General features: G+C 50.6%; 1 protein-coding gene across 2 annotated transcripts; it reads right to left on the reverse strand.

Moving 5' to 3' along the window:
- Positions 1-1,399: 1,399 nt before the first annotated feature.
- TIMM44 (translocase of inner mitochondrial membrane 44) lies at positions 1,400-27,944 on the reverse strand. Of its 2 annotated transcripts, XM_032239068.1 has the most exons (13): positions 27,773-27,944; positions 25,905-26,009; positions 20,707-20,877; positions 18,562-18,642; positions 16,609-16,758; positions 14,458-14,597; positions 14,067-14,152; positions 10,543-10,635; positions 9,215-9,339; positions 5,108-5,158; positions 3,957-4,046; positions 2,473-2,583; positions 1,400-2,183 (listed from the first exon to the last, which is right to left on the reverse strand). In XM_032239068.1, the coding sequence occupies exons 1-13, from the start codon at positions 27,800-27,802 to the stop codon at positions 2,064-2,066; spliced, it is 1,353 nt and encodes a 450-aa protein (XP_032094959.1). In that variant the 5' UTR covers positions 27,803-27,944; the 3' UTR covers positions 1,400-2,063. The 2 variants fall into 2 exon arrangements, with proteins under 2 accessions (XP_032094959.1, XP_032094966.1); XM_032239075.1 differs by lacking the exon at positions 27,773-27,944 and having other exon boundaries at positions 20,707-20,872; positions 25,905-25,993.
- Positions 27,945-27,981: the final 37 nt, after the last annotated feature.

Below are 27,981 nucleotides of genomic sequence, written 5' to 3' on the forward strand. Positions count from 1 at the left end.
CGGGGGGGGGGGGGGAGGGAAGAGATTTAGGACTATTTTCTGACGAGCAAAAATCAAAGGTGGAATCCAGGTTCACTTAAGGACCAATTTAACTGCGGTGATTTGCTTAACGAACGTGGCAAGGAAACCTGTAAAATGCGTCAAAAGCTCACTTAACAAATGTCTCGCTTAGCAACATGGCTTTTTTGGGGGGCGTGGGGGGGGCTCCGTTCCAGTCACTAAGCCACGGACTGCCTGTATTTTGCTGGTCAGGGCAGGATCCATCTCGGGAATCCGAAAATCAGCCCCTGGCCCAGCTACCTTTCAAACCTCCAGGGATGGAGCACCCACAACTTCTGGTGGCAGGCGGTTCCACTGGCTAATTGTTCTCACTGTTGGGAAATTTCTCCTTAGTTCTGGGTGTTGTGTCCTGTCAGTCGTTGGCCCCTCCGGCAGCCGAATCAGAGGAGGAGGAGGAGGAGGGGTGGGAGTCAGGCTCAGCATCAGGGCAACCTGAGAGCTCTGAGGGGGGGAGGGAATGGAGCTGTCAGAGAGAGAGAGAGAGAGAGGGTGGGAGGGAGAGAGAGAGAGGGAGGGAGGGAGGGAGGGAGGGAGGGAGGGAGAAAGAGAGAGGGTGGGAGAGAAAGCGAGAAAGAGAGGGGGGAGGGAGGGAGAGAAAGAGAGGGAGGGTGAAAGAGAGAGAAAAAGAGAGGGAGGGAGAAAGAGAAAGGTTGGGGGAGAGAGAAAGAGGGAGGGAGGGAAAGAGAGGGAGAGGGAGGGAGAGAGAGGGTGGGGAAGAAAGATAGAGAGAAAGAGAGAGGGTGGGTGAGAGAGAGAGGGGGAGGGAGGGGGCAGAGAGAGAAAGAGAGGGGGAGGGAGGGGGAGAGAAAGAGAGGGAGAGTGGGGGAGAGAGAGAGGGGAACGGAGGGGGCAGAGAGAGAAAGAGAGGGGGAGCGAGGGGGAGAGAAAGAAAGAAAGAGAAAGAGGGAGGAAGGGTGGGAGATAGAGAGAAAGCGAGAGAGGGAGAGGACCTGGACCGTTGGTCAGTCCTCCGTTGGAGAGCCAAGAGCCCCCAGGACTGGAGGGGGCTGATGAGGAAGAGGAGGAGCAGCTGGGCCCAGTGCCTGACACACAGAAGGCAGAGAGGAGAGCAGTGGAAATCTATGGGCCGGTCCTTGGGACGGAAGAGCCACAGCTGCTGGAGAAGCCCCACCTGAGCTCTGGGGATCAAAGGCAGGGGGCGGAGATGAATAGATGGGGCAGACTACCCTTCGTCTCCCGGCCACTTGTCAGCCTGTGGTGGGAGAGGAACCTTTTGCCGGGGCTGCTGGCGCTCCAAATCAAGGAATCTTTGCGTTCACTTCAGGGGGTCGGCCGTGTTTGGGGAGCTGGGTCCGAACAGATATGCGCACACGTGGGGTGGGCTGCATTTTTTTTTAATTTACAGAGGGGAGGGGTAGAAGACTCTTATGGGCAGGAGGCCACTACCCCCCCTGGCCCCCCACCAAGGGCGCTAAGCCAAGTCCAAATCCTGCCAGGGCTGCGGAAAGAGGGGAGGGGTACCGAAGACCCCTAGGTTCCACTCTATGAGAAAGTAGCTCCTGGGAGGAAGACCCCCCTCCTGCCAGCCTTCCACACCGAGAGACCCTCCTGCCTTCCTCTCCCGCGTGTGGGTAGGTTGTCCCCCACCCCACCCCCGCCCCAAGGCCGCCCCGCTGGGGTCCGGCTCAGCCTCTCGACTCAGCTGCAAGGAAACGACCGTTCCAGAAGCCTCTTCGACGCGAGACGGGAGAGCAGCGAGTTTTCGGAACAGGCACAACTTTGGCAAAGCGCAGGCCGGCGCCAGAAGTCCGTGAGGGCAGGAGGATCAGCGTTGCTCCGCATCGTGCTCGGATGCTGGCAAGCTCTGAGTCTGAAGACCAGGAAAACAGAGTCCAGGGGGGAGGGTCTCCCAGCATCCACATCCGAGCCAGCGCCCCGGTCCAGCCCTGCTGCACCACGAAGTCCCTCGTGCTGGACTCTGCGCAGGAAAGAGGGGGGGGGGACCCTCTGCAGGATCGCTGCCGAGCCCCCCCAGGGCCAACTCATAGGATCTGCTCGGTGCTGGAGGCAGAAATGTCCAGAAGCCGCCAGGCAGCATAGGGGTTCAGCTCTTCGGGGTCCCTGCAGAGGGCCCAGACGTACAACATCCGCAGGACTTTCTCCTGGGGGGGGGGGGAGATAAAGGAAGGGCAGAGGGTTGAAGGCGGCCACTGCAGGCTCCGGAGCCTGTTTCTGCTGGCGCAGCGCTCAGGCCGCCACAGGAGCCGACGACACAAATGATGTCAAGCTGGCCACGCCCATCCTGGCCACTCAATGGAGTCGAGTTTGACACCCCTGTCCTAGGGGCTCATCTTTACCTTCCTTCTCAGCTGGAGGTGTTGAATTTGGCGCCATTCGAATGGTGGACCAGGAAGCCCACCCACCCCCACCCCCAGCGGGTAAGCCCCTTACCGGATCTCCTTCCACCACCTCTCCTTTCTGGTTCTTAACCACCATCACCAGCTGAGCCTGGAAGGTGATGATCAGCACGGGGCCCTGCTCCATCATCTTCCCCATCGCCAGCTGAAAAGAGAGGGCATTTCAAGGCGCTAGTCCATAAAGTGGCTGTGACTGGCCCAGCACAAGCTACGAAACTTTACTTTTTAGTCACTTAACACCTGTGGAGATTCTCAGCCATCCGGATCACGGTTGTCTCAAAGGTTCGGGTTTCTTTCTTGTCTTTTCAGTTTCCAAAGGTCACGTGATCAAAATCCAGACCTTTGGCAACAGACTCATACTTATGACCGTTGTTGTGTCCCAGGGTCATGTGATCCCCTTTGGTGACTTTCTGGCAAGCAAAGTCTTTGGGGAGGCTGGATTCATTTAACAACTGCATTACTCACTCATCAACTGCAGTGATTCACTTAACGACGGACAAGAAAGGTTGGTTCTATGGGGCGAACTTAACAGATGTCCGGGACAATTTTTCAATGTTTTTTTTAAACATGTAGTCCTAAATTATTCAGTTTTTAATGTTTTTATTATATTGATTGAACTGTATAATACAGAGAGCCCCTCTGGGAGGGAGACGGGAGGTGGGAGAGAGTGAGAAAGATAGATAGATAGATAGATAGATAGATAGATAGATAGATAGATAGATAGATAGATAGATAGATAGATAGATAGATAGATAGATAGATAGATAGATAGATAGATAGATGATGGATGATAGGTAGAGAGATAGACAGAGAAGTAGGATAAGAAGATTAGATAGATAGATAGATAGATAGATAGATAGATAGATAGATAGATAGATAGATAGATAGATAGATAGACAGATAAGATAGATAGATAGATAGATAGATAGATAGATAGATAGATAGATAGATAGACAGATAAGATAGATAGATAGATAGATAGATAGATAGATAGATAGATAGACAGACAGACAGACAGATGATGGATGATAGACAGACAGAGAAGTAGGATAAGAAGATAGATAGATAGATAGATAGATAGATAGATAGATAGATAGATAGATAGATAGATAGATATTAGATAGATGGATGGACCAACGGACAGACAGACACAGATAGATAAGTAGAAAATAGAGAGATAGGAAGATGAGATAGACAGACAGACAGAGGTAGAGGAGAGCATCCCACAGGGCTTCCTTGGGAAGGAACGATACCTGTCCGTGTCTTAAGTGATGGAAAAGGTGCGGAGGAATGTCCCGCCCAAAAGGCCTAAAGGGGCATCTGCTCCAAAGGGGTGGGGGGAGAATAAGACCAGGGAAGGTGGGAAGAGAAACCCCCCAAGGGATCCCCGGGCGTTTGTGGGAAATGTCTCCTCCACCGGAGCTCCTTTGGGTGCAAAAGAGGGGGGGGGGCCCTCCGGGAGTCCAAACTGGGGGTTGGGGATTCGCAAGAGTTCCCGGGTGGGGAGGGGCTACTCACATCCACATTGTCCACATCCAGGATTTTGGAGTGGAACTGGAGCCCCATCGCTCTGGCCTGCTGGATGGGGTGGGCCAGCTGGCTGTAGGTCTGGAAGAGAAAAAGGCACCCGTTAAGAGAGTTCGGTCTCTCGGCCCCAGAGGTGGGGGTGTCGTGGGGTCCTAAGGAAATCTCTGCAGAAGGGACGACTTGAGTCATTTTTCCCCCCAAGGGAATCAAGTTCCCAGTCCTCAAGGCTGCGTAGGTTTAGAATCAGGCACCCCAAATCTGCAAATCCTGTGAAATAGTTTCTGGAAGAAAGTAGCATTTAATTCTGGTTCCTAACCCCCCAAAAAAAGCCCGTAATGAACAGTTGATTCGTTTTATGACTGTGTTTTGCTTAACGACCACTCCAAAACTCATCGTTTTAAAGGGACAAAGAGACAGAAGCTGCACCCAAAGAGGAGGCTGGGGGAGCTGAAGAGGCTGCGTTTTAGAGGAGCTGGGGACAAAGGCAGACGGGGTTCGGAGAGGGGGGCTATGAGCCAGCCTTGGTTCTCCACCAACATCCCCCCACAACTCCCCCTCCCCCTCTGGCTTTTCTCTGGTCGAAGAGGGAGAGGATGAAAGGGGACCGCAGAGGGAATCCTCTAAAGCTTAGGTGTATACCTGTACTCAAATTGTTTTTTTCCCCACACAAGTCGCCTTCGGGAAGTGAGGGGAGCCGACTGTCAACTTATAAAGCATTTCCATGTCTGTTATCAAGTTGACATTGGAGGAAAGGGGGGAGAATTCTATGCAAACCTTCAGCTAGAGTTGGATCTCAGATTACTACAGCAGGCTTGTGAGGTGCGAAATTTTACAACCTGCTGCAGCACCTCATTGGTGAATGTGATTTGTGACACAGACTGAAGGGAGAAACAGGGATAAAGTTCAGCCATAATTAAACTGAGGTTAGATCTGACTCCACACGGGTATTGCCGAGATATTGTTCCTAATAAATGACTGGGTTTCCTTTGAAACTTGGCTCAAGCTCGTAAGTTAATTAGGGGATCATTCGGAAACATGGCATCAGGGCTGAAAAGGGGGTCCTGTGGGGCTTTTCTCCGGGGCCCCTGAAAGCCTTTCCAGTGGTCCCCTTCCCCAGCAGCCATTGTCCCGCAGAGACTCACCGCTTCGTAGCACCAGTCCTTCAGGATATCCAGATCTCCGGAGATCATAGCCTATGGAAAGGAAACAGGAGATGCTTGTCAGGTGTGTGTGTGTGTTGTGGGCAGTGGATGGATGGGGAGGGACATCAGGAGGGGCCGGGCTAGAAGGAAGGACAAAGCCGGCCTGGGAGAAGGTTAAACTAAGTTTGTCTCGACTGAAGACCTTAAATAGCTGGCTAGTCCCACCAGGATTTAGAGTGGGATCTCGGGTCCCGAACGGCTCACACCATGAACGATTCTGGTGCCGACCGAAAAATCCATTAAATGTTACATTCAGGTCACAAGGACATCTTCGGGTGCTGAATAAACACAGCCGCGACTATTTCCCCTGCCGTGGCATTTTATTGTGCACATCCATGCGCAGTCAGTCTTGTTTCTGGTCACGAACAAATCGGGGCCTGACTGAAGTCCTGGAACGGATTACGGTCAGCTCCCGAAGTCCCACTGTAACGCCGGCTGCTCCCATTGCATTTAAAATGGGAATCGGACGGAGAGGCTGCAGGGGATCTTGGCGGGGGAGAAAGGAAGGGTCGGTTTGGCCTTCTGTCATTAAAGGGGGGAACCAAGGGGCAATTTGCTGTACAGGTAGTCCTCAACCACAATTGAGCCTCAAATTTCCATTGTAAAGTGAGACATTCGTTATGTGTGTTTTAGCCCATTTCACGAACTTCCATGCCTCCGTTGTTCAATGAAACACTGCAGTGGGTACGTTGGTCACCCGGTTGTTAAGTGAATCTGGCTTCCCCGTGGACTTCGCGGGTGAGGTTGTTTGATCACCTGATCATGGGGGGGACGCTGCAAACTGTGAGAAATGGTCCCGAGTCACTTTTTTCAGTGCTGTTGTAAATTGGAATGGTCACTGAATGAATTGTTGTACATTGAGGACTACCTGTGCATGGTGGGAAATTAGGGGTGTGGGTGTGTGTGGAATTGACAGTTGAAAAAGAAGAGACTCCGGTTCGCGCTGGCATGTTGGCACCTTCAAGGCCGTCGGCCCCGAGAGTGGAATTTCAGCAACCCAAACACTTCGACGTTTCCCAAAACGTGTTGGCGGGGCCGGATTGGCTATGCCCAAACGGACCACAGAGGGAGGGGAGGTAGGGAGGGGGGGCTCGTGAAAATCAGGGGTTCTAGCTCTGTCTTGGCATCATCATTTTAGGTTTTGCTTAACTCTCCTGCAATCTGGATCTCTCAGCCAAATTCCCTTTTGACTTCAATCAAAGAAGGAGTTGAGGGTTTCACTTGTTAATGATTCAGGCCGGGGCAGGTCTGACACTGTCATAAATACGTGTCATTCCTCTCCACCCCCAAGTCCTTTTTTTTCTGGGCAACGCAACGTCACAACATGAGCAAGGTGTCACTGAACAGTTTTCCCCCGGCCAATTGACCTCCAGATGCATCGGAGTAGACGCTCCCATCATTCCCAGTCTCTGCAGCCCTGGTGGGATAATGGGACCTGTGCAATACACATGGAGGGATCAAGAGAAGAGAGTATCTGTAGCTCTGCCTGTCGGGAAGTGGCAAAAGGGGATCTCTCACATGTCTCTCCTGGGACATTGGGACCGTCCGTCAGATCCACCAGGTTCAGCTTGGCGCCTTGTCGGAGTTCTGTTATCAGAGGGAGGGGGAGCCAAGGGGTAGTTTGCTGTATTCTTTTATGTTGGGAAATTAGGAGGGGGTGGATTGATAGTTGAGGAAGAAGGGAATCCAGTTCGCGCTGCCATGCTGGCACCTTCAAGGCCGTTGGCCCCGGGAGTGGAATTTCACCAGCCCAAACACTTCAGTGTTTCACAAAATGTCTTGGTGTACCGGATCGGTTACGCCCGGATGAACCACGGAGGGAGGGCTGAGAAAAATCAGGAGGTTTAGCTCTGTACGGGCAGGTGGGAATTTAGTTAGTTAGTTTAGTTTGTTTATTAGTTTTGTATGCTGCCCACTCCCGATGGACTCCGGGCGGCTCACAATAAACAGGGAAAGGGAAATAAATAAGACAATACAAAGAATTTAAAAATGCACAACATTCACAATTGAGGCGGGGCTGGATATTTCAACAGCCCCCAGTCAGTCGGAACAGCCAGGACTTGGTAGCTTTACGGTAGGCCGGGAGGGTAGTAAGGGTCCGGATCTCCACGGGGAGCTCATTCCAGAGGGCCGGCGCAGCAACAGAGAAGGCTCTCCCCCGGGGGGTTGCCAGCCGGCATCGGCTGGCCGATGGAACCCGGAGAAGGCCAAGCCTGTGAGATCGAATCGGTCTTTGGGATGTAATTGGCAGGAGGCGGTCTCTCAGGTTCCGCATGAGTCTCCCGCAATCAGATCTCGCAGCAAAAGTGCCTTTTGACTTCGAGCAAATGGGAGTCGAGGGTTTTCCTCGCCTAAGGGATCGGAACAGGGCAGGACTGACACCGTCGTAAATACGTCTCGTCCCGTCCCCTCCCCGAGTCCCTTTTTTTTCTGGGCAACGCAACGTCTCCTTAGCACAAGGGCCTTTTCACTTCGATCAGATGGAGGTGAGAAACGGTTCGGGTCGTGTTTTAGGAGGGCTGGTTTTGATGCTGGAGAGGACAGAAGATTGATTCATATACTTTGGTCTTGTCCTATATTATTTTCAGTTGAAATCCACGGGCTTATTAAGATTCGGGATGGACTTCCGTAGATGGGAATGTGCTTTTTTCATGCTTACAATGCAGCGTTTGGAAACTATGAAATGTGTATTTTTTGGGGAGGGGGGGGACGGAAATCAAACTTGGAGGGACAAATCTCTGTCTAATGTGCAGCAATGATGGTTAATATCTTTTTAATAACTCTTGAGTCCTTTATTTTTAATTAAATTTATATGACGCCCATCTCACTATCAAGCGACTCTAGGGGATCAGAATGGGGCCGGTCTGACAGGAGGAAGACAGCGGATCCCCCTGCTCGAAGAGGCCTCTGAGGAAGACCCCCGACACCCACCCCCCCACAAGGAGTCACGGAGGTATCAATGGCTGCTCGGGTCAAATGCTCTTCTATTCTTTTCACTCTAGGGGTATTTTACGACTATTGGCTTTTAACAACTATTCAAAGTTACAATGGAACTGAAAAACAGGACTCGCCACAGGTTCTCCCGCTTACGACCGCTGCAGTCAGTGGTTGCCGATCCCATACCCGTCGGCTGCAAAATCGGAATTCTTTGCTGCGATTTGACCAGGTAGTCCTTGGCTTATGGCCACAATTGTTCAGTGGGTTTTTGCTCCATTTCGCTGCCTTCCCCGACACAGGCATTAAGTGAACCGCTGCCACTGTTCAATTCATAACGAGGTGGTTATGTGGATCTGGCTTCCCACCCATCCCGTTTTGCTTGTCAGAAGGTTGCAAAAGAGGACTCCAGACACTGCAACCGTCGTAAGTGTGAATCACTAGCCAACCATCTGAATTTGAACCACGTCATCACGGGGATGCTGGAAAGATTATAACTGCGAAAAAGGTCCCAAGTCCCTTTTTTCCCCCAGGGCCCTTATTAAATTTGAACGGCCGCTAAATGGACTGTTATAATTTGAGGATTAAATTTCTGTATTTCTGCTCCTACAGGGGGGTCCGGCCTAGAAGCCCCCTTCTTTTGCACTGGACCTTCAGACCGGCCACATTCAATGCTATGGGGAATCTGGGGTGGGGTTTATATGGAGTATGGGGGATAATCAAAATAACATTCCTTTCTCAGAGAGTCAAGGACATCCTGCCCTGCGCCTGGAGTGGGGTGACTGGGAGGCGTCTCCAGTTGGGACGGTGCATTGATTGGGCCATGGGACGAACACGTGGGTGCAGGGGAGGGGGCTTCGGCTTCCCTTTGGGTGGGGAAAACCTGGGACCTTCCAGATTCGGGTTTCCCCAGATGTGCCAATGTGACGTCTCTCATAAAATGGGACTTCGAGGGACTTCTTGCGTTGGGGGGGGGGGGTCTTGCTTGGAACCCTGACACAGGGTTTGAAAGACAGGAAGCCTCAAGCTCTGAAAAGCTGACCCCTTCCTCCTCTGCTACCCCCGTGGGGTTTTTTTTGGGGGGGGGCTCCCTCTCTCGCCTCCCCCACCTACCTCCAGAACGTTGGGGATGATGTCGTTCTGACACTGCTTGAGGAAGTGGTCCTTGTCGAAGTTGGGGTCAACACGCAGGATCTCCGTCAGGACCTCGGACATCTCTGTCTTGGAGAAGAGCCCGCCTGCCGGAGGGAGAGAGAGGACGGCTAAGCAGCAAGGAAGGGAGGGGGACCCCAGGGGGGGTCGGTGTCTTCCCCCAAACCAGCGCTCCCTTCCCTCTCTTCGTCCCACCCAGCCCTGCAGGGACGGCTCAAGGGCAGCTTGGCTCGACGGAGGCCGAGAAGGGGCAAGAGTCCATCTCTCATGGGGCAGCAGGGACCACCAACGCCCCCAGATCTGTCTTCGGCAATGTTTCTCAACTGTGGCCCCTTTAAGATCTGTGGACTTCAATTCCCAGAATCCACCAGCCAGCTACGACCCCAGGTGTGTTTTCACCAGTGTTTGTGGCCCCTTTTAAGATAGGTGGACTTCAACTCCCAGAATCCTCCAGCCAGCATAGTCCATCTTAAAAGGGGCCACAAGCTGACTGGAGGATTCTGGGAGTTGAAGTCCACAGATCTTAAAAGGGCCACAGGCTGATTGGAGGATTCTGGGAGTTGAAGTCCACAGATCTTAAAAGGGCCACAGGCTGATTGGAGGATTCTGGGAGTTGAAGTCCACAGATTTTAAAAGGGCCACAGGCTGATTGGAGGATTCTGGGAGTTGAAGTCCACAGATCTTAAAAGGGCCACAGGCTGACTGGAGGATTCTGGGAGTTGAAGTCCACAGATCTTAAAAGGGCCACAGGCTGACTGGAGGATTCTGGGAGTCGAAGTCCACAGATCTTAAAAGGGCCACAGGCTGACTGGAGGATTCTGGGAGTTGAAGTCCACAGATCTTAAAAGGGCCACAGTTGGGAACAAGTGGTCTTCACTCTGGGCTGAATCAACCAATCTACAAGCCCCAATCCAGACTCTGATTTTGGGAAAGTCCCCGTGTTGAGACCTTCATGAAATTAAAAGGCCCTTGCCAAAACTGGTAGGGTGTCCGTAGCTTTGACCCCGGGACATTTGCAACCGTCGTAAGCATGAGCCAGTTGCCAAGTGTCTGGATCTGGATCAGGAGACCGCAGGCATCCTGCAATGGTCATCCAGTACGAAAAATGATTGACAGTTCAATGCTGTTGTAATTTTGGTCACTAAACGAACCATCGTCGAGCAATTTTGGAAACCTTGCCTTGGTCACAGCGAGAATCGTTTTCCGCCCTACAAGGTCCTGCCAACGGCCGGCCAGAAATGCCCCCCCCCCACCCACCAGAGGTGGGGGAAAAAAAGGGGGAGACACACCTATGAAGCCGGTCACTTTGTCCGTCATGACGCGCGAGGCACGGATGAGGGTGTTGTCACTCTCGTCGTATTTCATCTTCATTTCAAAAAAACCTAAGGAAACGGAAAGTGGCCTTTGGGAGAATGAATACGGGGGACCCCCTGCCCTGGGAAATGAGGAGGGGGTCACTCATATCTCGACTGGTATGGCTGTGTGATTTTCGTGTATTTTAATTATGTGTACTGTTGTTTATGTCCCCTTTCGCCCCTGAGTTGTTCGCCGCCCTGAGTCCCTCCTGGAGAAGGGCGGCATACAAATAAACCAAATACAATAAAAAAAATACAATACAATAAAATACACTTGAAAAACAGGAAACTAGTTTCCTAGAGTCGCGATGGCAAATCTGTGGCAACCCACAACAGAAATCAGAAGAGTGACCCGGCATGGATAGCATGCTGGGAACTGGAAGCTCAGCTTCCCGGCATGAGCACCGGGAAACTGCTCTTCCGATTTGTGTGCACTGGTGAGAGAAATCAGGTTCTTCGCGTAAAAGAACCTGAACGATTCCGTTTTACACTTTACATAACAGGAGGCGCGTCAGTTTCAAGATGCTGACAGTGTTTCTCAACCTTGGCAACTTGAAGATGTCCGGACTTCAACTCCCAGAATCCCCCAGCCAGCATTCGCTGGCTGGGGGATTCTGGGAGTTGAAGTCCGGACATCTTCAAGTTGCCAAGGTTGAGAAACACTGTCCTAACCACTGCTGGGGAATTCTGGGAGTTGAAGTCCGGACATCTTCAAGTTGCCAAGGTTGAGAAACACTGTGCTAACCACTGCTGGGGAATTCTGGGAGTTGAAGTCCGGACATCTTCAAGTTGCCAAGGTTGAGAAACACTGTGCTAACCACTGCTGGGGAATTCTGGGAGTTGAAGTCCGGACATCTTCAAGTTGCCAAGGTTGAGAAACACTGTCCTAACCACTGCTGGGGAATTCTGGGAGTTGAAGTCCGGACATCTTCAAGTTGCCAAGGTTGAGAAACACTGTCCTAACCACTGCTGGGGAATTCTGGGAGTTGAAGTCCGGACATCTTCAAGTTGCCAAGGTTGAGAAACACTGTGCTAACATAAGGAGATTGACTGTCTTACTATATGCTTGTAATTTCCTAAAATGGTGGGAAGCGATTGGGGGATTTTCCCACTGAGGGGATTTTGGGGCTGTTTTAACTAGTTGCCAGGACACTGTAGAATACGTATTGCATAATACGGCCTTGTGTAACACTGACATGTAAGGACGTGGAACTGTCACCCCCGAAATTGCATTTAAACTCTGCATCGAGAGCTGTCTGACATTCTCTTCCTATCTTTCACGATTGAGAATCCTTTTGCAAAAGCTGATCTGAAATAAATATGCTTTCTATCAGTTATGGTCTCCTTGCTCCTTGTTCTTGTATGAGATAGAGATCTCTTTTCTCACAACTTGGGAGCTGTTCTTCCCGTTTCGACGCTCGGTGACGGAACGATTCACCAACACTGCCCTAGACTTTTCAAAACGGGTTCGAATCGCACGGGGGTGTCAAAATCAAGACCTGCAGGCCGGATGCGGCCCATGAGGTGGTTGGATCTGGCCATCCTGGGAAATGTTAAGGGGCCGGCCCATGTCGCTTCGGCCCGGTCTACCCAGTGCAAAGAGGAAACATTCCAACAGTTCGAGGAGTGGCATCGAGCTGGCCGCGCCCCTCCGGATCCACCGAGGTCAACCAGAGCCCTCATGCAGCCTTCAATGAAGTTGCATTTGACACCCCTGAAATAGTACCAAAGATTCTTTAGAGTTGACCGGAGACTTCGGATTAGGGGTCCCCCAACCACTGAGCCGCAGCCCACTACTGGGCTGCAGTCCATTTGGAACTGGGCCGCACAAGCGGCGGCCTCTCACGCTCACAGCTCCTCATGATCACTTGCACCGCACCAATGGAGCTGTGCACGCTGGTGCACATGCCCCTGCCACTCACACAAAACCATCCCCTCTCCCCCCCCCCACTTCGTGGCCAGGCCGCTAAGCCAGAAAGATTGGGGGGGGGGGGCTGTTCCAGGCCATGTTTTAGGGGGGGCTGGATTGGATTTGGATTGGATTTATTCAATTTGTATGCCGCCCTATTCCCGAGGCTGGTTTTGATACTGGAGAAAACGGAAGATTGACTCATATAATTTGGTCTTGTCCTATATTATTTTCAGCTGGAAGCCACGGACTTATTAAGATTCAGGATAGACTGCCGTAGGTGGAAAGGAGTCTTTTTTATGCTTACAATGCAGCATTTGGAAACTGTGAAATATATATCATTTTTGGGGGAGGGGGGACGGGAATCAAATCTGGAAGGACAAACCACTGTCTGATGTGCAGCTATGATGGTTAACACTTTTAGAAAAACTTCTCTTGAATTCTTTATTTTTAATTAAATTTATACGCTGCCTGTCTCATTATCAAGCAACTCTGGGCAGTTTTACAATGTCTCAAACAGCAAATAGAGTGTTAAAATCATTAAGGTTTGGGGCATTGAAAACTAAGCATTTTTAACAATCTTCCAATATTTGTGATTGCTGCTGATTGTTCAGTTTCCTAACCGTAAAATTATCTGACAGCTGAAAAGACTCCCTTAGCAGAATTATTCATTTATTTTACTTCTTAAATTTATTTGCTGCTCTTCTTGTTTTGAAGTTGTCAGAGTATGAATATTCATAGACTGGAATAGACATGGCAACAGGTCAGTCAATGGGGACTGTTTGGAAACCTAAACAGTTGTCAGGCCTGCAAGCCATTAGTAAACTGGACTTTTGAGTAATCCTTTGCCTCGGACTCTGATTTACTTTTGGATGCTATTTGGAACGCTGATAACAGTATTTGCTGGAGACAACTAGGAGCCTGAGCGGGGCTCAGCTCTGTAGCTCTGAGTCTGTGCTGAGCTCAAAACTAGTCTGCTGCTCTGAACTGAAACTGAAACTGTTCCCTGCTCCCCCGGCCTGTGTTTCTACCTACTTACAATCTCTCCTCTCTACTATGTTGGAGGAACCTGTTTGGGTATTTCATGTGTTATATTATATGTAAAGAGAAGTTAACGAATCCTGCTGAATCAGTTACTTGGGCGTGCTTTCTGGATGTCGTTGCCGCAACAAACTCTGACAGAAGTGACTCTGGGTGATGGAGAGGAGGAAAGGGGAGGGATCCTACAGAGCTTACTGCACTATACCTTCCGTGTCCGAAGCACTCAAGCGCTTCCAGGTTGAAAGATTACCCGGTGACATCAACATGGTCCAGGGAATGCCGGGTGGTGGTGGTGGTGGTAATTCCTTTCCTGTCCCTATTAGGCTGCCCTCCAAAGTGGTGCCCATCTATAGACTCGTGGTTGCCCGCTTTCAAACTGCTGAATCGGCAGGAGCTGGAGCGAGTGGTGGGCACTTGCCTCATCCTGTAGCAGCAACCGGGTCTCGAGCCGACCAATTGTCAGCCCGGTACCCTAACCACGTGACCCACTGCAAACCCATATACGTACGGTTGAAAACCACGTTGTTGTCCTTGAACTCCTTCCACTGCTGGTACCACTTGGAGTCTTTGTGTAGGACCATGCCCATCGCTTGTCTGGGGAGGGGGGGGCAAAAGAGGGAAATTAGGGAAGGAGGCCTGTGTGTCCCCCTTACTTGTCCCTGTCGCTGATTCTCCACACGTTGGGAAGGAAGGAGAGCTTTTTTTGGCTCCCGTGGAACAAATCCTCGCAGCCAAAAGCCCGCACAACCCCAAGAAGGCAGATGAAGGCCAGGGCTTTCCCAGTTCCACTTGAAGATGGCCAGGGAGTAAACTTCCTGCCCCCCCCCTCCCATCACCCCATAGCAAGCTGCCCAGTCCAGGAACCCCATGGGAAGGCCGGTCCCAGTTCCGGCACTCACTCATTGGCTTCGAATATCCGCTCGTCTTTCAGCCTTTCGCCGGCAAATTCGGTCCTTTTCCGGAGTCTCTCCGGACGCCTGTAAGGGCCCGTCTGGCCCAGCACGCTCTCGTCAATCTCCTTCCGGACGCTCTCCATGCCCTGGGAAGGGAAGCGCCGGTACGTGTCACAGGTGGCACGCGGAGCCATATTTGGTGGCACGCCAGCTGTCAGCTCCGGCGTGCTTTACCAGCTGATTTTCGCGCCCTTCCGGAGGGCCAGCGGAGGACGCTTTTGCTCTTCCCAGGCCTCCGGAGCCTGGGGAGGGGTCGTGCGTGCATGTGCCAGGGAGTCATGCACGAATGCGCAGGTGGGCAGGGAGGGGCGAGTGGGCATGCACAGGCGGGCAAGAGCACATGCGCACAATTTTAGCATGCCATAAGAAAAAGGTTCACCATCGCTGCCCTGGGAGAGACACCTGGTGGGACCCAGATCTCCTCCGTGGTGGCTCCCTCTCTCTGGGTGATCCCCCACCCCCAGGCCCCCGGAGGTTAGACTGGGCCTCACTCTGACACTCTTTCGGAAGGCCCTGAAGACACGGCTCTGTCAGAGAGCCCGGGGAACCCAGAGTAGGATGGAGCCCATTGTTTGTGTGTGTGTGTTTGTGTGTCTTTCTCTTTCATGTGGTTTTTATATCCTTGTAAGCCGCCTTGAGCCGCCAAGGGCAAGCAGGAGGCGATATAAATTTTCTAAAAGCATTAAAATCAAAATATATCCACCGGAAGAGGCACAGCTCACACTGTGGCATTCTGAACCAGCTGTAGCTTTCTAGTAGCCTTCAAGGGCCGCCCCATGTGGGAGTGCAGTAGCCCAGCCGCGACCATCTGCAGGACTTTTCCTCGTTGAGGAAAAGGTCCCCATGGTGGCCTGGACAGGCCTCTGCCAAGGGAGCTGACTTTACAGCCGGATCCTGGGGGCTGATGGTCCAAACACTGACTCCGGCTGGGCCCCTTCAGATGTCTTTGGAGGGGACCTAAGAACAGGGGGAGGATTCAGTCAGTTCGGGCGAACCGGATGCTAATTTTATAACCGGTTCGCCAAACTGGTAGTCGCAAAGACTGGCTGGCCCCGCCCACTGCTCCCCTCTCTTCGCAGGACTCTCCACGGGGCCCGTTTTGGATGCCAGGTAAGTGCAGAGCAGTGGTGGGTTCCAGATCGGTTGCAACGGGGCCCAGCGTCCACCACATGAATGCATGCATCCTATGGGCATGCGTCCTTACCTCTTGCGACGCCTCTGAGTCTCCGCGATACTCCAGCTGCTCGGCGGAGCGTTGCGCAGGCGCCCCGCACTCTGTGTGCGGAAGCGCCGAAGAGCTCAGATACAGGTAAGGAGCTCGGGCGGGCAGGCAGGCCCTCCGGAGCACCGTACCGGAATGGTACCTAGTGCTCGGGGCAGGGACCGGTACACCCGTACCGGGGCGTACCACCTACAAACCACCACTGGTGCAGGGCCTGCCCAGAGGCTAAGGGAGCTGCTTAGCAGAATGGGCGGGGCCATTCAGTCCTTGCAACTATCAGTGCGGTGAACCAGATATAAAATTAGCATCCAGTTTGCCTGAACCAGTCCGAAGCGACTGAATCCTACTCCTGTTCTTAACTCCTCCCCAAACACGTGTGAAGAGTCCAGGCCAGGGCACAACGGGTCCATTTCCAGCCTCTGGAGCCTGAGGAAAGCCATTTTTGCCCTCCCGGAGGGCCCAAGGAAATCCTACAGAGCCTGGGGAAGGTGAAAATGCCCCCCACCAACCACCGTGGTGCAGGAGGCCGAGTGGGCCACGCCCGCCATGGCCACACTCACTCAGCAACCAGGCAGAAAAGCAGTTGCTCACATTTTTCAACCCCACCCCTGGTTAAGAACCCCCAGATCAACCCTCCGTCTGACCTTCCCGGGCAGCTCTGGAGAGACTCCTGCCCTCTGGGGCCTTGGAGCCCTTCTGAGAGCCAAAACGAGGCAAAGCAAAATCACCAAAAAATGCCGAGAAGGAAGAGGAAAGCCGATCGGGAAACCGGGGAAAGGGACCACGGAGAAACCCAGCCTGAGCCGACTCTCCTGCCCTCCATGGAGGAGCTGGACCTGTGCCGGTAGCACCTAACCGAAGGGGGGGGGACTTGCCTGCGAAATGGCCTTGAATGCTGCAGTCCGGCCCAGCTTTTCTCCTCCTTTGGAGACTGTTTCCGCCGACTGCTTCGCCGTTTTGGCCGCTTCCTCCATGCCTTCCATGATCTTCCGGCCAATCTCGCTCTTGCTGACTTCATCTATGCTCTGCGACCGGGGAGGAAGGAAGAAGAACAGAAGGGTTGGAAGGGACCTTGGAGATCTTCCAGTCCAACCCCCTGCTTAGGCAGGAAACCCTGCACCACTACAGAGAAATGGTTTTCTAATCTCTTCTTAAAATCTTGCAGTGTTGGAGCATTCACAACCTCTGGTGGCAAGCTGTTCCCCCGGTTAACTGTCCTCACAATCAGGAAATTTCTCCTTATCTCCAGGTTGAATCTCTCCTTGATCAGTTTCCATTCATTATTCCTTCTCTGGCCTTTGGGGGCTTTGGAAAATAAGTTAACCCCCCATCTCTCTGTGGCAGCCCCTCCCTCAAATATTGGAAGACTGCTATCATTTATATAACAGAATATCAAGAGTTGGAAGGGACCCAGAGGTCTTCTAGTCCAACCCACTGCTCAGACAGGAAACTCTACACCATTTCAAACAAATGGTTGTCCAATCTTTTCTTAAAGACTTCCAGTGTTGGGGCATTCACAACTTCTGGAGGCAACTTCTGTTCCACTGATTAATTGTTCTCACTGTCAGGGAATTTCTCTTAGTTTTAAGTTGCTTCTGTCCTTGATGAGTTTCCACCCATTGCTTCTTGTCCTACCCTCAGGTGCCTTGGAGAATAGTTTGACTCCCTTTGTGGCAACCCCTGAGATATTGGAAGACTGCTATCACGTCTCCCCTAGTCCTTCTTTTCATTAAAGTAGACACACCCAGTTCCTGCACCCGTTCTTCGTATGTTTTGGCCTCCAGTCCCCTAATCCTCTTCGTTGCTCTTCTCTGCACTCTTTCCAGAGTCTCCACATCTTTTCTACATTGTGGAGACCAAAACTGGATGCAGGATTCCACTTTTCCTCCACTAGCTTCCCATTATTTTCATTTTCTTTTATATTCTGATAAATTAATTAAAAAAATTTAAGCCCTTAAAGGAAGGTGGCTGACTCTCAGAGGAATCAGCACGGACTCCTTTACTCTCGGCCTCCAGAGAGCTGCCGGCCCACCAAGTGGAATACACCAGCGCTCGGAGGGCTCCGGAGAGCATTCCTGGCTTCGCACTTAGACTTATATACCACTTTCTTAGTGCTTTTACGGCCCTCTCTAAATGGTTTACAGAACCGGCCTCTTTGTTGAGCCAAGACCCAACAATCTGGGTCCTCATTTTAGCCACCTTGGAAGGACGGAAGGCTGAGTCAACCTTGAGTCAGTCAGGATTGAACACCTGCAATGCTGCATTCTAACCACTACACAACTATGGCCCTCCCTCCCTCCCTCTCTTCCTTCCTCTCATTCCAATCTCCTCCCTACTTCCTCCATTCCTGTCCCTTCCTTCCTTCCTTCCTCATTCCCATCCCCCTCCCTCCCTTCCATGCTTCCTTCCTCTCATTCCCATCTTTCTTCCGTCCTTCCTCTCATTCCCATCTTCCTTCCTTCCTCTCATTCCCATCTTCCTTCCTTCCGTCCTTCCTCTCATTCCCATCTTCCTTCCTTCCTCTCATTCCCATCTTCCTTCCTTCCTTCTCTCCTTCCTTCCCACTTAAGACTTTTATACCGCGTCACAGCCCTCTCTAAGCGGTTTACAGAGTCAGCCTCTTGCCCCCATCAATCTGGGTCCTCCTTTTACCAAACTCGGAAGGACGGAAGGCTGAGTCAACCTTGAGCCTGGTGAGATTTGATCTGCCAAATCGCAGGCAGCCGGCAGTCAGCAGAAGTCGCCTGCAGTACTGCACTCTGACCACTGCACCTCCGTGGCTCTGCTGGAGGAGGATGAGCGGAAGGACAGGTCTCTATGGTTCTTACCTCTTTGACGGAGCCACTGAGTTCTCCTAGCTTCTTCTTAAGCACTTCCGAGGTCTTGACGGTTTCGGACTCGATGGTTTTCTGCAAGGAGGAAGCAGAAGTTGGTGCCGCAGAGACAGGGAGAAGTCAATTCCCTTCTCAACCCACGCCAGCCCTGCGATCAGGTTCTTTTGAAGGGACCACCGTCTCCTGATGATCCACAACGGCTCCAGCCTCAGAATTCCAGGAGTAAATCAGAGCCGTTTTAGTTCCCCAGGAGGATCGGCCTCCGATCTCTCAGGCGGCTCTGAACGGCGGGGCTGGTGGGTGGGTTTGTTACTTAAGGGGAGGGGACCTTCAGGCCCCCCACCCCCAGCACCCCCCGCAACACAAGAGAGCTTTAAAAGAAACCGCAGGGTGAAAACTCTTTAGCAAATATCCATCAAATGACAGGAGAATATTTGCAGCCCAGGGGGGACAGGAGGGGTCTGCAATCTTAAACACTCAAAGAGACATTTGGACCAGTTTCCCACAGAAAACACAGGGACAGCCACAAAACCTGGGTGGGCGTAGCCAACTCGACGTCACTCAGTAACATGACTGTCTCTCTCTCCTTCTCTCTGTGTCTCGTCTCTCTTCTTCTCTCTTTCCCTCTTTCTCTGTCTCTATTTCTCTTTCCTCCTCTCTTTCTTTCCCCTTTCTCTCTCTCTTCCCGCCTCTCTGTCTGTCTGTCTCTTTCCTTCTATCTCTCTGTGTCTTTCTCACTTTCACACTTTCCTCCCCTCTGTCTCTTGTCCCTCTCTCTTTCCTCCCTCTTTCTCTTCCCCCCTTTCTCTCTCTTTTCCCCATCTGTCTCTGTGTCTCTCGTCTCTTCTTCTCTCTTTCCTTCTTTCTCTGTCTCTATTTCTCTTTCCTCTCCTCTTTCTTTCCCCTTTCTCTCTTTCCGCATCTGTCTGTGTCTTTCCTTCTATCTCTGTGTCTCTGTCTTTCTCACTTTCACTTTCTTCCCCTCTATCTCTTGACCCTCTCTCTCTTTCCTTCCCTTTCTCTTCCCCTTTCTCTCTTTTTCCCATCTGTCTCTGTGTCTCGTCTCTCTTCTTCTCTCTCCCTCTTTCTCTATTTCTCTTTCCTCTCCTTTCTTTCCCCTTTCTCTCTCTCTTCCCGCATCTGTGTCTCTTTCCTTCTATCTCTCTGTGTCTCTCTCTCTCTTTCACTTTCCTCCCCTCTATCTCTTGTCCCTCTCTCTCTTTCCTTCTCTCTCTTTTCCCCATGTCTCTGTGTCTCGTCTCTCTTCTTCTCTCTCTCCCTCTTTCTCTGTCTCTATTTCTCTTTCCTCCCTCTTTCTTTCCCCTCTCTCTCTTCACACATCTATCTGTCTCTTTCCTTCTATCTCTCTGTGGCTCTCTGTCTTTCTCACTTTCACTTTCCTCCCCTCTATCTTGTCCTTCTCTCTCTTTCCTTCCCTCTCTTTCTCTTCCACTTTCTCTCTCTGTGTCTCGTCTCTCTTCTTCTGTCTCTCCCTCTTTCTCTGTCTCTATTTCTCTTTTCTCTCCTCTTTCTTTCCCCTTTCTCTCTCTCTTCCCGCATCTGTCTGTCTCTTTCCTTCTATCTCTCTGTGTGTCTCTCTCTTTCACTTTCCTCCCCTCTCTATCTCTTGTCCCTCTCTCTCTCTTCCCCCCTTCTCTCTCTCTCTCCCCCCTCTCTGTCTGTCTGTGCACCTTGTCTGTCTCCCCCTTTCCCTCCCTCTCCCTTTCTTCCCCTATCTCTCTTTCTCTGACTCTCTCTCTTCCCCACCCCTCTCTCTGTCCCCTGGGGGGAAGGAACCCCTGAACTGGTGTTGGGTGGTGGGACGTCTGGAGGCCGACGAGCCCAGGAGCAGCGCACCTACAATCAGCTGGTCCTCAGAGAGCCAAAGACCACCGGGGGCTCTGCAGGAAAAGCAAGTCACCTGTGGGAGGCTCCGCATCATAAGGGGCTCAAGAAGGAGGGGACCCCGTCTCCCCCATTGTGAAGCCTGCAAAACTTCACTGCGCTGCGCAAGGCGCTGCGGGAGCAACCTCTTCGCTCAGGAATGGACATTCCGGACTCCGTCGGGGTCATAAGCCGAGGACTACCTGTCCCATAAGAGTCCCAAAACGCCCCTCGGCGCCAGCGAACCCAACCTACGTATTTCCGCCTCGCTTCCTGAAGGGCGTCCGATTCTTCCAATTTCTTGGCTTCGTCTCGGAATTTCTGGATGCTCTCCTTCATCTCCTTGTTCTTGGCCAGTTCCTGCTTGATGTTCTCCACAAAGCCAGAGATGAAACCTTTCCGATGGCCCGAGGAAGAACATCTGGACTAAAGAAAAGGTCACAATGACACCTTGGAAGCAAGCAACAAAGCCAGGCCTGTCTCCTGCGCTCGGTGGCACCCTCTGCCCAAGGTCTACGGGCTCGAGGCGGGTTTTTCCACGGAGAAACATCTCAGCTCCTTCAGTCTGCAGCGATTCTCCGTCCTCTGAGTCAGGGTTGTCTCAAAGGTGCTTTTTCCCCCCCTCAAGTGGCAACTGGACTTTTCTTCATATTTATTTCAATAAAGTGCTTTTGGAGAAAAAAAAAAGTCTATCAAAAGACAGTTACATTAATAATTTAGTTTGTTCAGCGTGAAATGGAGCTTAGATAGGTAGGATGAGGAGGCTGTATATTCTGCAATATTTGCATTTTGGGGAAACTCATTCCATGAACCCAAGTTTTGCCAGCTAACAGGCACCGCATGGATGCATTCACAGCATGTCACAGTAACCCTGAGATAAATCATAAAACACACTTCAGGAATATTCCTTTAGTCCCTAGTTTTGGAAATCTACAAACTGCATAACCGTTGGAAGAGAAACGCACCTGTACCACCAGGCTTCTAAATGTGGGGAGGAAGGGCAAGCAGTAAAAACGGACGTGAAACCTTCTCAGCAGCTTAGAAATATAATATTAAAGAGCGCCTGTCATTTCAGATCCATCCTGGCAGCAACTGTTAAGAGAGCTCACCTGTCACCCGCTGCGTCCCTCACCTCCTTGTGCCCCTGCCGAATCACCAGCCGTCCCATTAAAGTGAATGGGGCTGTCGGTGAGTCACCAGCGGGTCAGAGGAGGAGCCACTGTGGCTCTTTAAACATTAGGATTGAAATGATTCTACCCCCTGAGGGCAGAACAAGAAGCAATGGGTGGAAACTAATCAAGGAGAGAAGCAACTTAGAACTAAGGAGGAAATTCCTGACAATTAGAACAATTAATCAATGGAACAGAAGTTGCCTCCAACACTGGAAGTCTTTAAGAAGATGTTGGATAGCCATTTGTCTGAAACGGTACACAGTTTCCTGCCTAGGCAGGGGGTTGGACTAGAAGACCTCCAAGGTCCCTTCCAACTCTGCTATTGTACTGTATTGTAAGTTGATTTAAATCAAGCCTATTTACGAGTGATTTAAAGCGTGATTTAAATCAACTTGGTTTAAATAAAAACCACCCTGAGGAACTATCTAAATTCTTAGGGAGGCACCTTTGAATATTCTTACACTTCAAAGGCCAAAACGGAATCCGTCTGACAGGCCACTGAGATGCTGTCAAGGATAGTTTCTCCTTGGTGGCAGTCCGCTCCTCTTTTCCAGCCTTAAATTCTCTCCTCCTCTTCCTCCTCCTGGGTGGAGTTTTTGACAGCTCAAGATCAAGAATTTGAATTGTTACAGGACAAATTAGCTGTAGTTCATTTTTCTGGCCATGTACATTTTTCCATCTGAAGTAGACTGTGTTGTTTCTCTGTGCCATATAAATAATATGTGTGGGTATGTGGGTTTATACATAATCTTTTATTTTATTCTAGTCTGATGAAAAGAAGGACCAGGGGAGACATGACCGCAGACTTCCAATATCTCAGGGGCTGCCACAAAGAAGAGGGAGTCAAGCTATTTTCCAAGCAATGAGTGGAAACTAATAAAGGAGAGAAGCAACCTAAAACTTCCTGACAGTTAGAACAATTAATCAGTGGGACAACTTGCCTCCAGAAGTTGTGAATGCTCCAACACTGTTTTTAAGGTGTTGGATAGCCATTTGTCTGAAGTGGTGTAGGGCTTCCTGCCTAGGCAGGGGGCTGGACTAGAAGATCTCCAAGGTCCCTCCCAACTCTGTCATTTCTATTTATATTTTTGTCATGTTTATGGAGTCTGTATTGGAGGTGGTGACCCTTGGAGAACTGCATCCCATGAAATACCATTTTAATGCATCCTGATTAGGGTGCATTAAAAGGGACAATCAAGTTAGTCTAAGTCCAAGGTCTATTTTAAAACGGAAGCAGAGTCTGGAGTGTTTATATCCTCTCTTTCTCGCTAAGGGAATAATCACCCAAATCCTCTCTCTTGTTTCCAAGAACCGGTGACCTCAATTTACAAGGATACCTGGGGAACTTTCACCCTGACAAACCTCAGGAAGGAAGGCAGATTAACTAAATCTCTTGCCAACGTCTTATTTTGTCACCCTCCTTTGAGAGTCATCTAAGGACAGTTTCTTTCATCCAGAGGGGAAAAAATCAACAGAGAAGCAAGACATTATTTCATTTATAAACCACCCGAGGGCCTCTAGGCCAGGAGTCTTAAAATTCAAGGCCTTAAGATGTGGTCGGATCTGGCCTGCGGGGCCATCCGGGTTTACCCAATGCTAAGAGGAAACGTGCCAATAGTTTGGGGAGTTGCATCAAGCTGGCCACGCCCACCTAGTTGGCATAGTCTACCCTCATTGCTTTATAATACAATACAATAGCAGAGTTGGAAGGGACCTTGGAGGTCTTCTAGTCCAACCCCCTGCCTAGGCAGGAAACCCTATACCGTTCCAGACAAATGGCTATCCAACATCTTTTTAAAGACTTCCAGTGTTGGGGCATTCACAACTTCTGGAGGCAACTTCTGTTCCACCGATTAATTGTTCTAACTGTCAGGAAATTTCTCCCCAGTTCTAAGTTGCTTCTCTCCTTCATTAGTTTCCACCCATTGCTTCTTGTTCTACCCTCAGGTGCCTTGGAGAATAGTTTGACTCCCTCTTCTTTGTGGCAACCCCTGAGATATCGGAAGACTGCTATCATGTCTCCCCTGGTCCTTCTTTTCATTAAAGTAGAGATACCCAGTTCCTGCAGCCGTTCTTCATATGTTTTAGTCCCCAGTCCCCTAATCATCTTTGTTGCTCTTCTCTGCACTCTTTCTAGAGTCTCCACATCTTTTCTACATCGTGGTGACCAGAACTGAATGCCGTATTCCAAGTGTGGCCTCCCCAAGGCCTTATAAAGTGATATCAACACTTCATGTGATCTTGATTCTCTCCCTCTGTTTATGTAGCCTAGAACTGTGTTGGCTTTTTTGGCAGCTGCTGCCCACGGCTGGCTCCTATTTAAACGGTTGTCCACTAGGACTCCAAGATCCCCCTCACAGTTACTACTATTGAGCAAGGTACCACCTATGCTGTTCCTGTGCATTTCATTTTCCTTGCCTAAATGTGGAACCTGACTCTTTCCACCATTGAACTTCATTTTATTAGATAGTGCCCAATGTTCAAGTTTGTCAAGATCCTTCTGTATCTTAAGCCTTAAATCTTCTGGAGTGTTGGCTATTCCTGCCAGCTTGGTGTCATCTGCAAATTTGATGAGTTCCCCATTTATTCCCTCATCCAAATCATTGATGAAGATGTTGAAGAGTTCTGGGCCGAAAACAGAGCCTTGGGGTTCCCCACTGCATGCTTCCCTCCATGTAGATGCAGTTCCATTGAGGACTACACTTTGGCCCAGTCTACCCAATGCAAAGAGGAAACATCAGGCCAGCAGTTTGGGGAACGGCATCAAGATGGCTACACACACCAAATGCCCCCCCCCTCACACACACACACGCACCTACACCGAGGTAAACCACAGCCCTGATGTGGCCCTCAATGAAATTGAGTGTGACACCCCTGCTGTAGGCACCGACCCCCAAATTAGAAGATTAAAAAAAGAGTCCTGGTCATCAAATATTTCAGATTGGCCACACACAAAGAAAAACCAAATAAGGCAAGAAAACCAAATTTATCTTAGAGCTAACAACAGGACCAGTCATTCCTAACACATATCAATTCTCCCTAAAGTCCCATTGGGTTCTTCTCTTCAGCCAGTGACCAGAGCCTCTCCGCAGCTCCATTACCCCAGAGTAAATGCCTATTCCTAACTTAATCGCCTGTTCCTCTTTTGTGTTTTCTATTACTCTTCTCTTTTTGGCCCTCAAAGTAAACCTCCTTATTTTATTGTAGTAGAGGTAGCCCTTGACTTACAACCATTTGTTTAGTAACCACGAGAGCTGGGGTGGCCCAGGGCTGAAAAGACAGTATTGCAGGCTAACTCATTGCTCACACTCCAGGAGTTCGATCCTTGCTGGCTCAAGGTTGACTCAGCCTTCCATCCTTCCAAAGTGGGTTAAATGAGGACCCAGATTGTTGGGAGCAGGAGGCTGACTCTCTAAACCGCTTAGAGAGGGCTGGAAAGCACTGGGAAGCGGTATATAAATCTAAGTGCTATTGCTATTCTCTCCCTCCTTCCCTCCCTCTCTCCTTCCTTCGCACCTTTTCTAACTTTCTTTCTTTCCTTCCCTCTACTCTCTTCCTTCCCTTCTTTTTCTCCATTTTTTCCTTTCTCTCCTGCTCTCTCCATCTCATTTCCCTTCTTTTTTCTCTCTCTTCTTTTCCCTCTTTCCTCCCTCTCTCTTTTTGTCCTTTTCTTTCTATCTCCTCCTTCCTTTCTTTCTCTTGTAAGATCCGCGGTGGTGCAGTGGTGAGAATGCAGTATTGCCGGCTAACTCACTGCTGACTGCTAGGAGTTCGATCCTGACTGGTTGACTCAGCCTTCTGTCCTTCCGAGGTCAGTAAAAGGAGGACCCAGATTGTTGGGGGTGAGAGGCTGATTATATAAAACTCTTAAGCCTGTAAAAGCTTGTGAAGCGTTATATAAATGTAAGTGCTATTGCTATTCAAAGTAACAACAGCACTAAAGTGACATGACCATTTTTAAACACTCATGACCGATGCAGCATTCCCCATGTATCAAAAATTGGGATGCTCGGCAGCTGACTTCTATTTATGACGGTTGCAGTGTCCCAAGGGCATGTGATCACGATTTGTGACTTTCCAACAAGCAAAGCCCATAGGGAAGCCAGATTCACTTAACGACCGTGTCACTAACTTAACAAGTGCGGCGATTCACTTAAGAACTGCAGCAAGAAAAGGCGTAAAATAGGGCAAAGCTCGCTTAACAATTCTCTTGCTTAACAGGCAGAACTTTTGGGTTCAGTCGTGGTTAAGACGTGGACTATCCGTTGGTCATAAACGCACCTGGTAAAATTCTAACGCCGTTCTGCCCGTTCGGCACACGCAGGCGGGGTGCTGCACAGGGCCGGAGCATTGTCGGGATACAAGCCACGCATTTAAGAGATATTTCTAGGATTAGAAAAGAGAAAAACGTGTCGTTGACATTTCTCCCTTGTGACAGCTTTGCTGAGAATGGCCAAGGAAAGACCTTGCTCTGTAAACAGGGTGAGGAGTTGTAGAAAGCAGATTCATGCAGCACGCTAACATACGAGGGAGCGGGATGTCTTGCAGTTCAGTGTGTTGTGGGAATGCAGGTTGCAAGGTGTGGTGCAACCACCATTGCGTTAAACATTGCATTTAATGTTGCGAGTTGCCTTGTGCCGAGATTGGCAGCAAATGTAAGAAATAAATGAAATCATTAAAGCTGCCATATGATGTGTTTTGAACACAGCAAAGAAGCAAACCCAGGAATTGTGATTATGGCCATCCAAGTTTAAGATTTATCAGATGCTGAGTTCCAGCAGGAAATTTTGACCTGTACAGCAGGGCTCTCCAAACTTGGCGACTGGAAGACCTGTGGACTTCGACTCCCAGAATTCCCCAGAAAACTTAACTTCAACTCCCAGAATTCCCCAGAAGACTTAACTTCAACTCCCAGAATTCCCCAGAAGACCTGTGGACTTCAACTCCCAGAATTCCCCAGAAGACTTAACTTCAATTCCCAGAATTCTCCATAAGACTTAACTTCAACTCCCAGAATCCCCCAGAAGACCCGTGGACTTCAACTCCCAGAATTCCCCATAAGACTTAACTTCAACTCACTGAATTCTTCATAAGACTTAACTTCAACTCCCAGAATTCCCCAGAAGACCCGTGGACTTCAACTCCCAGAATTCCCCATAAGACTTAACTTCAACTCACTGAATTCTTCATAAGACTTAACTTCAACTCCCAGAATTCCCCAGAAGACCCGTGGACTTCAACTCCCAGAATTCCCCATAAGACTTAACTTCAACTCACTGAATTCTTCATAAGACTTAACTTCAACTCCCAGAATTCCCCAGAAGACCCGTGGACTTCAACTCCCAGAATTCCCCATAAGACTTAACTTCAACTCCCAGAATTCTCCATAAACTTCAACTCCCAGAATTCCCCATAAGACTTAACTTCAACTCCCAGAATTCCCCAGAAGACCTGTGGACTTCAACTCCCAGAATTCCCCAGAAAACTTAACTTCAATTCCCAGAATTCTCCATAAGACTTAACTTCAACTCCCAGAATTCCCCAGAAGAGCCGTGGACTTCAACTCCCAGAATTCCCCAGAAGACTTAACTTCAACTCCCTGAATTCCTCATAAGACTTGTGAACTTCAACTCCCAGAATACCTGTGGACTTCAACTCAGAATTCCCTGACACTGGCTGGGGAATTCTGGGAGTTGAAGTCCACAAGTCTTCCAATCACCAAGTTTGGAGAGCCCTGCTCTAGAAGAACTTCCATTGATAGGGAGGGGTGGGGGTGGGGCTCTGGCTTCTGCAAGATCCCAGTTCGAATCCCAACACCTGAGATACACGGGGGGGGGGGAGGAGGAGTGGGGGGGGGAGCTCCTGGGAAGCATCTCTGGCATGGCAGGAGCGGCCTTCAGCCGGGAAAAGCTCCCGAGGCCCAGCCCTGTCAAGGGACCCGTGTGGGGACCTGATCGACCCGGCTGCATGCGGGGAGGGGGAGGGGGCTTGTTCGGGGTTCAACTGCTGCAGGCCCCTCAGCCACCCCACAAGCCCTTCGGATCCCCGGCCTGCAGGCCTCTTCCCCGTGCTGGCTCCAGCCTCAGGCAACCCCGGCCTGGCGCTCCATCCCGGCTGAGAGAATCCCCCCCGGCCCCCGTCCGGCTTACCCGGCAGCCCCAGGATGCGACCGCCGCCATCTTGGCCAAGGAAGCCTGGCGGGCAGAGAGCCATGCGGCGCCCAGAGATGACGTCGAAACGCGCCGGCACTGTTGCGTCACACGCGCCGCGCAGGCGCAAAAGGCGCCACGTGGTTTTCAAGGATCGCTGAGCTGCCAACGTTGAGAGTGTGGGGGGCAAAGGGCTTCAGCTGTCTGCC

This window comes from Thamnophis elegans, chromosome 1 (assembly GCF_009769535.1).
Source record: "Thamnophis elegans isolate rThaEle1 chromosome 1, rThaEle1.pri, whole genome shotgun sequence".
NCBI classification, from domain to species: domain Eukaryota; kingdom Metazoa; phylum Chordata; class Lepidosauria; order Squamata; family Colubridae; genus Thamnophis; species Thamnophis elegans.

What these genes read in the sequence shown, in the direction of transcription:
- TIMM44 (XM_032239068.1), bottom strand. Translation starts at nt 27,802, where the DNA reads ATGGCGGCGGTCGCATCCTGGGGCTGCCGG. An exon ending in TCGCATCCTGGGGCTGCCGG is followed by an intron (nt 26,010 to 27,772) that starts GTAAGCCGGACG and finishes TTCTAATCCTAG; the next exon opens with AAATATCTCTTAAATGCGTG. An exon ending in CAAAGTGACCGGCTTCATAG is followed by an intron (nt 9,340 to 10,542) that starts GTGTGTCTCCCC and finishes TCCCTCCGGCAG; the next exon opens with GCGGGCTCTTCTCCAAGACA.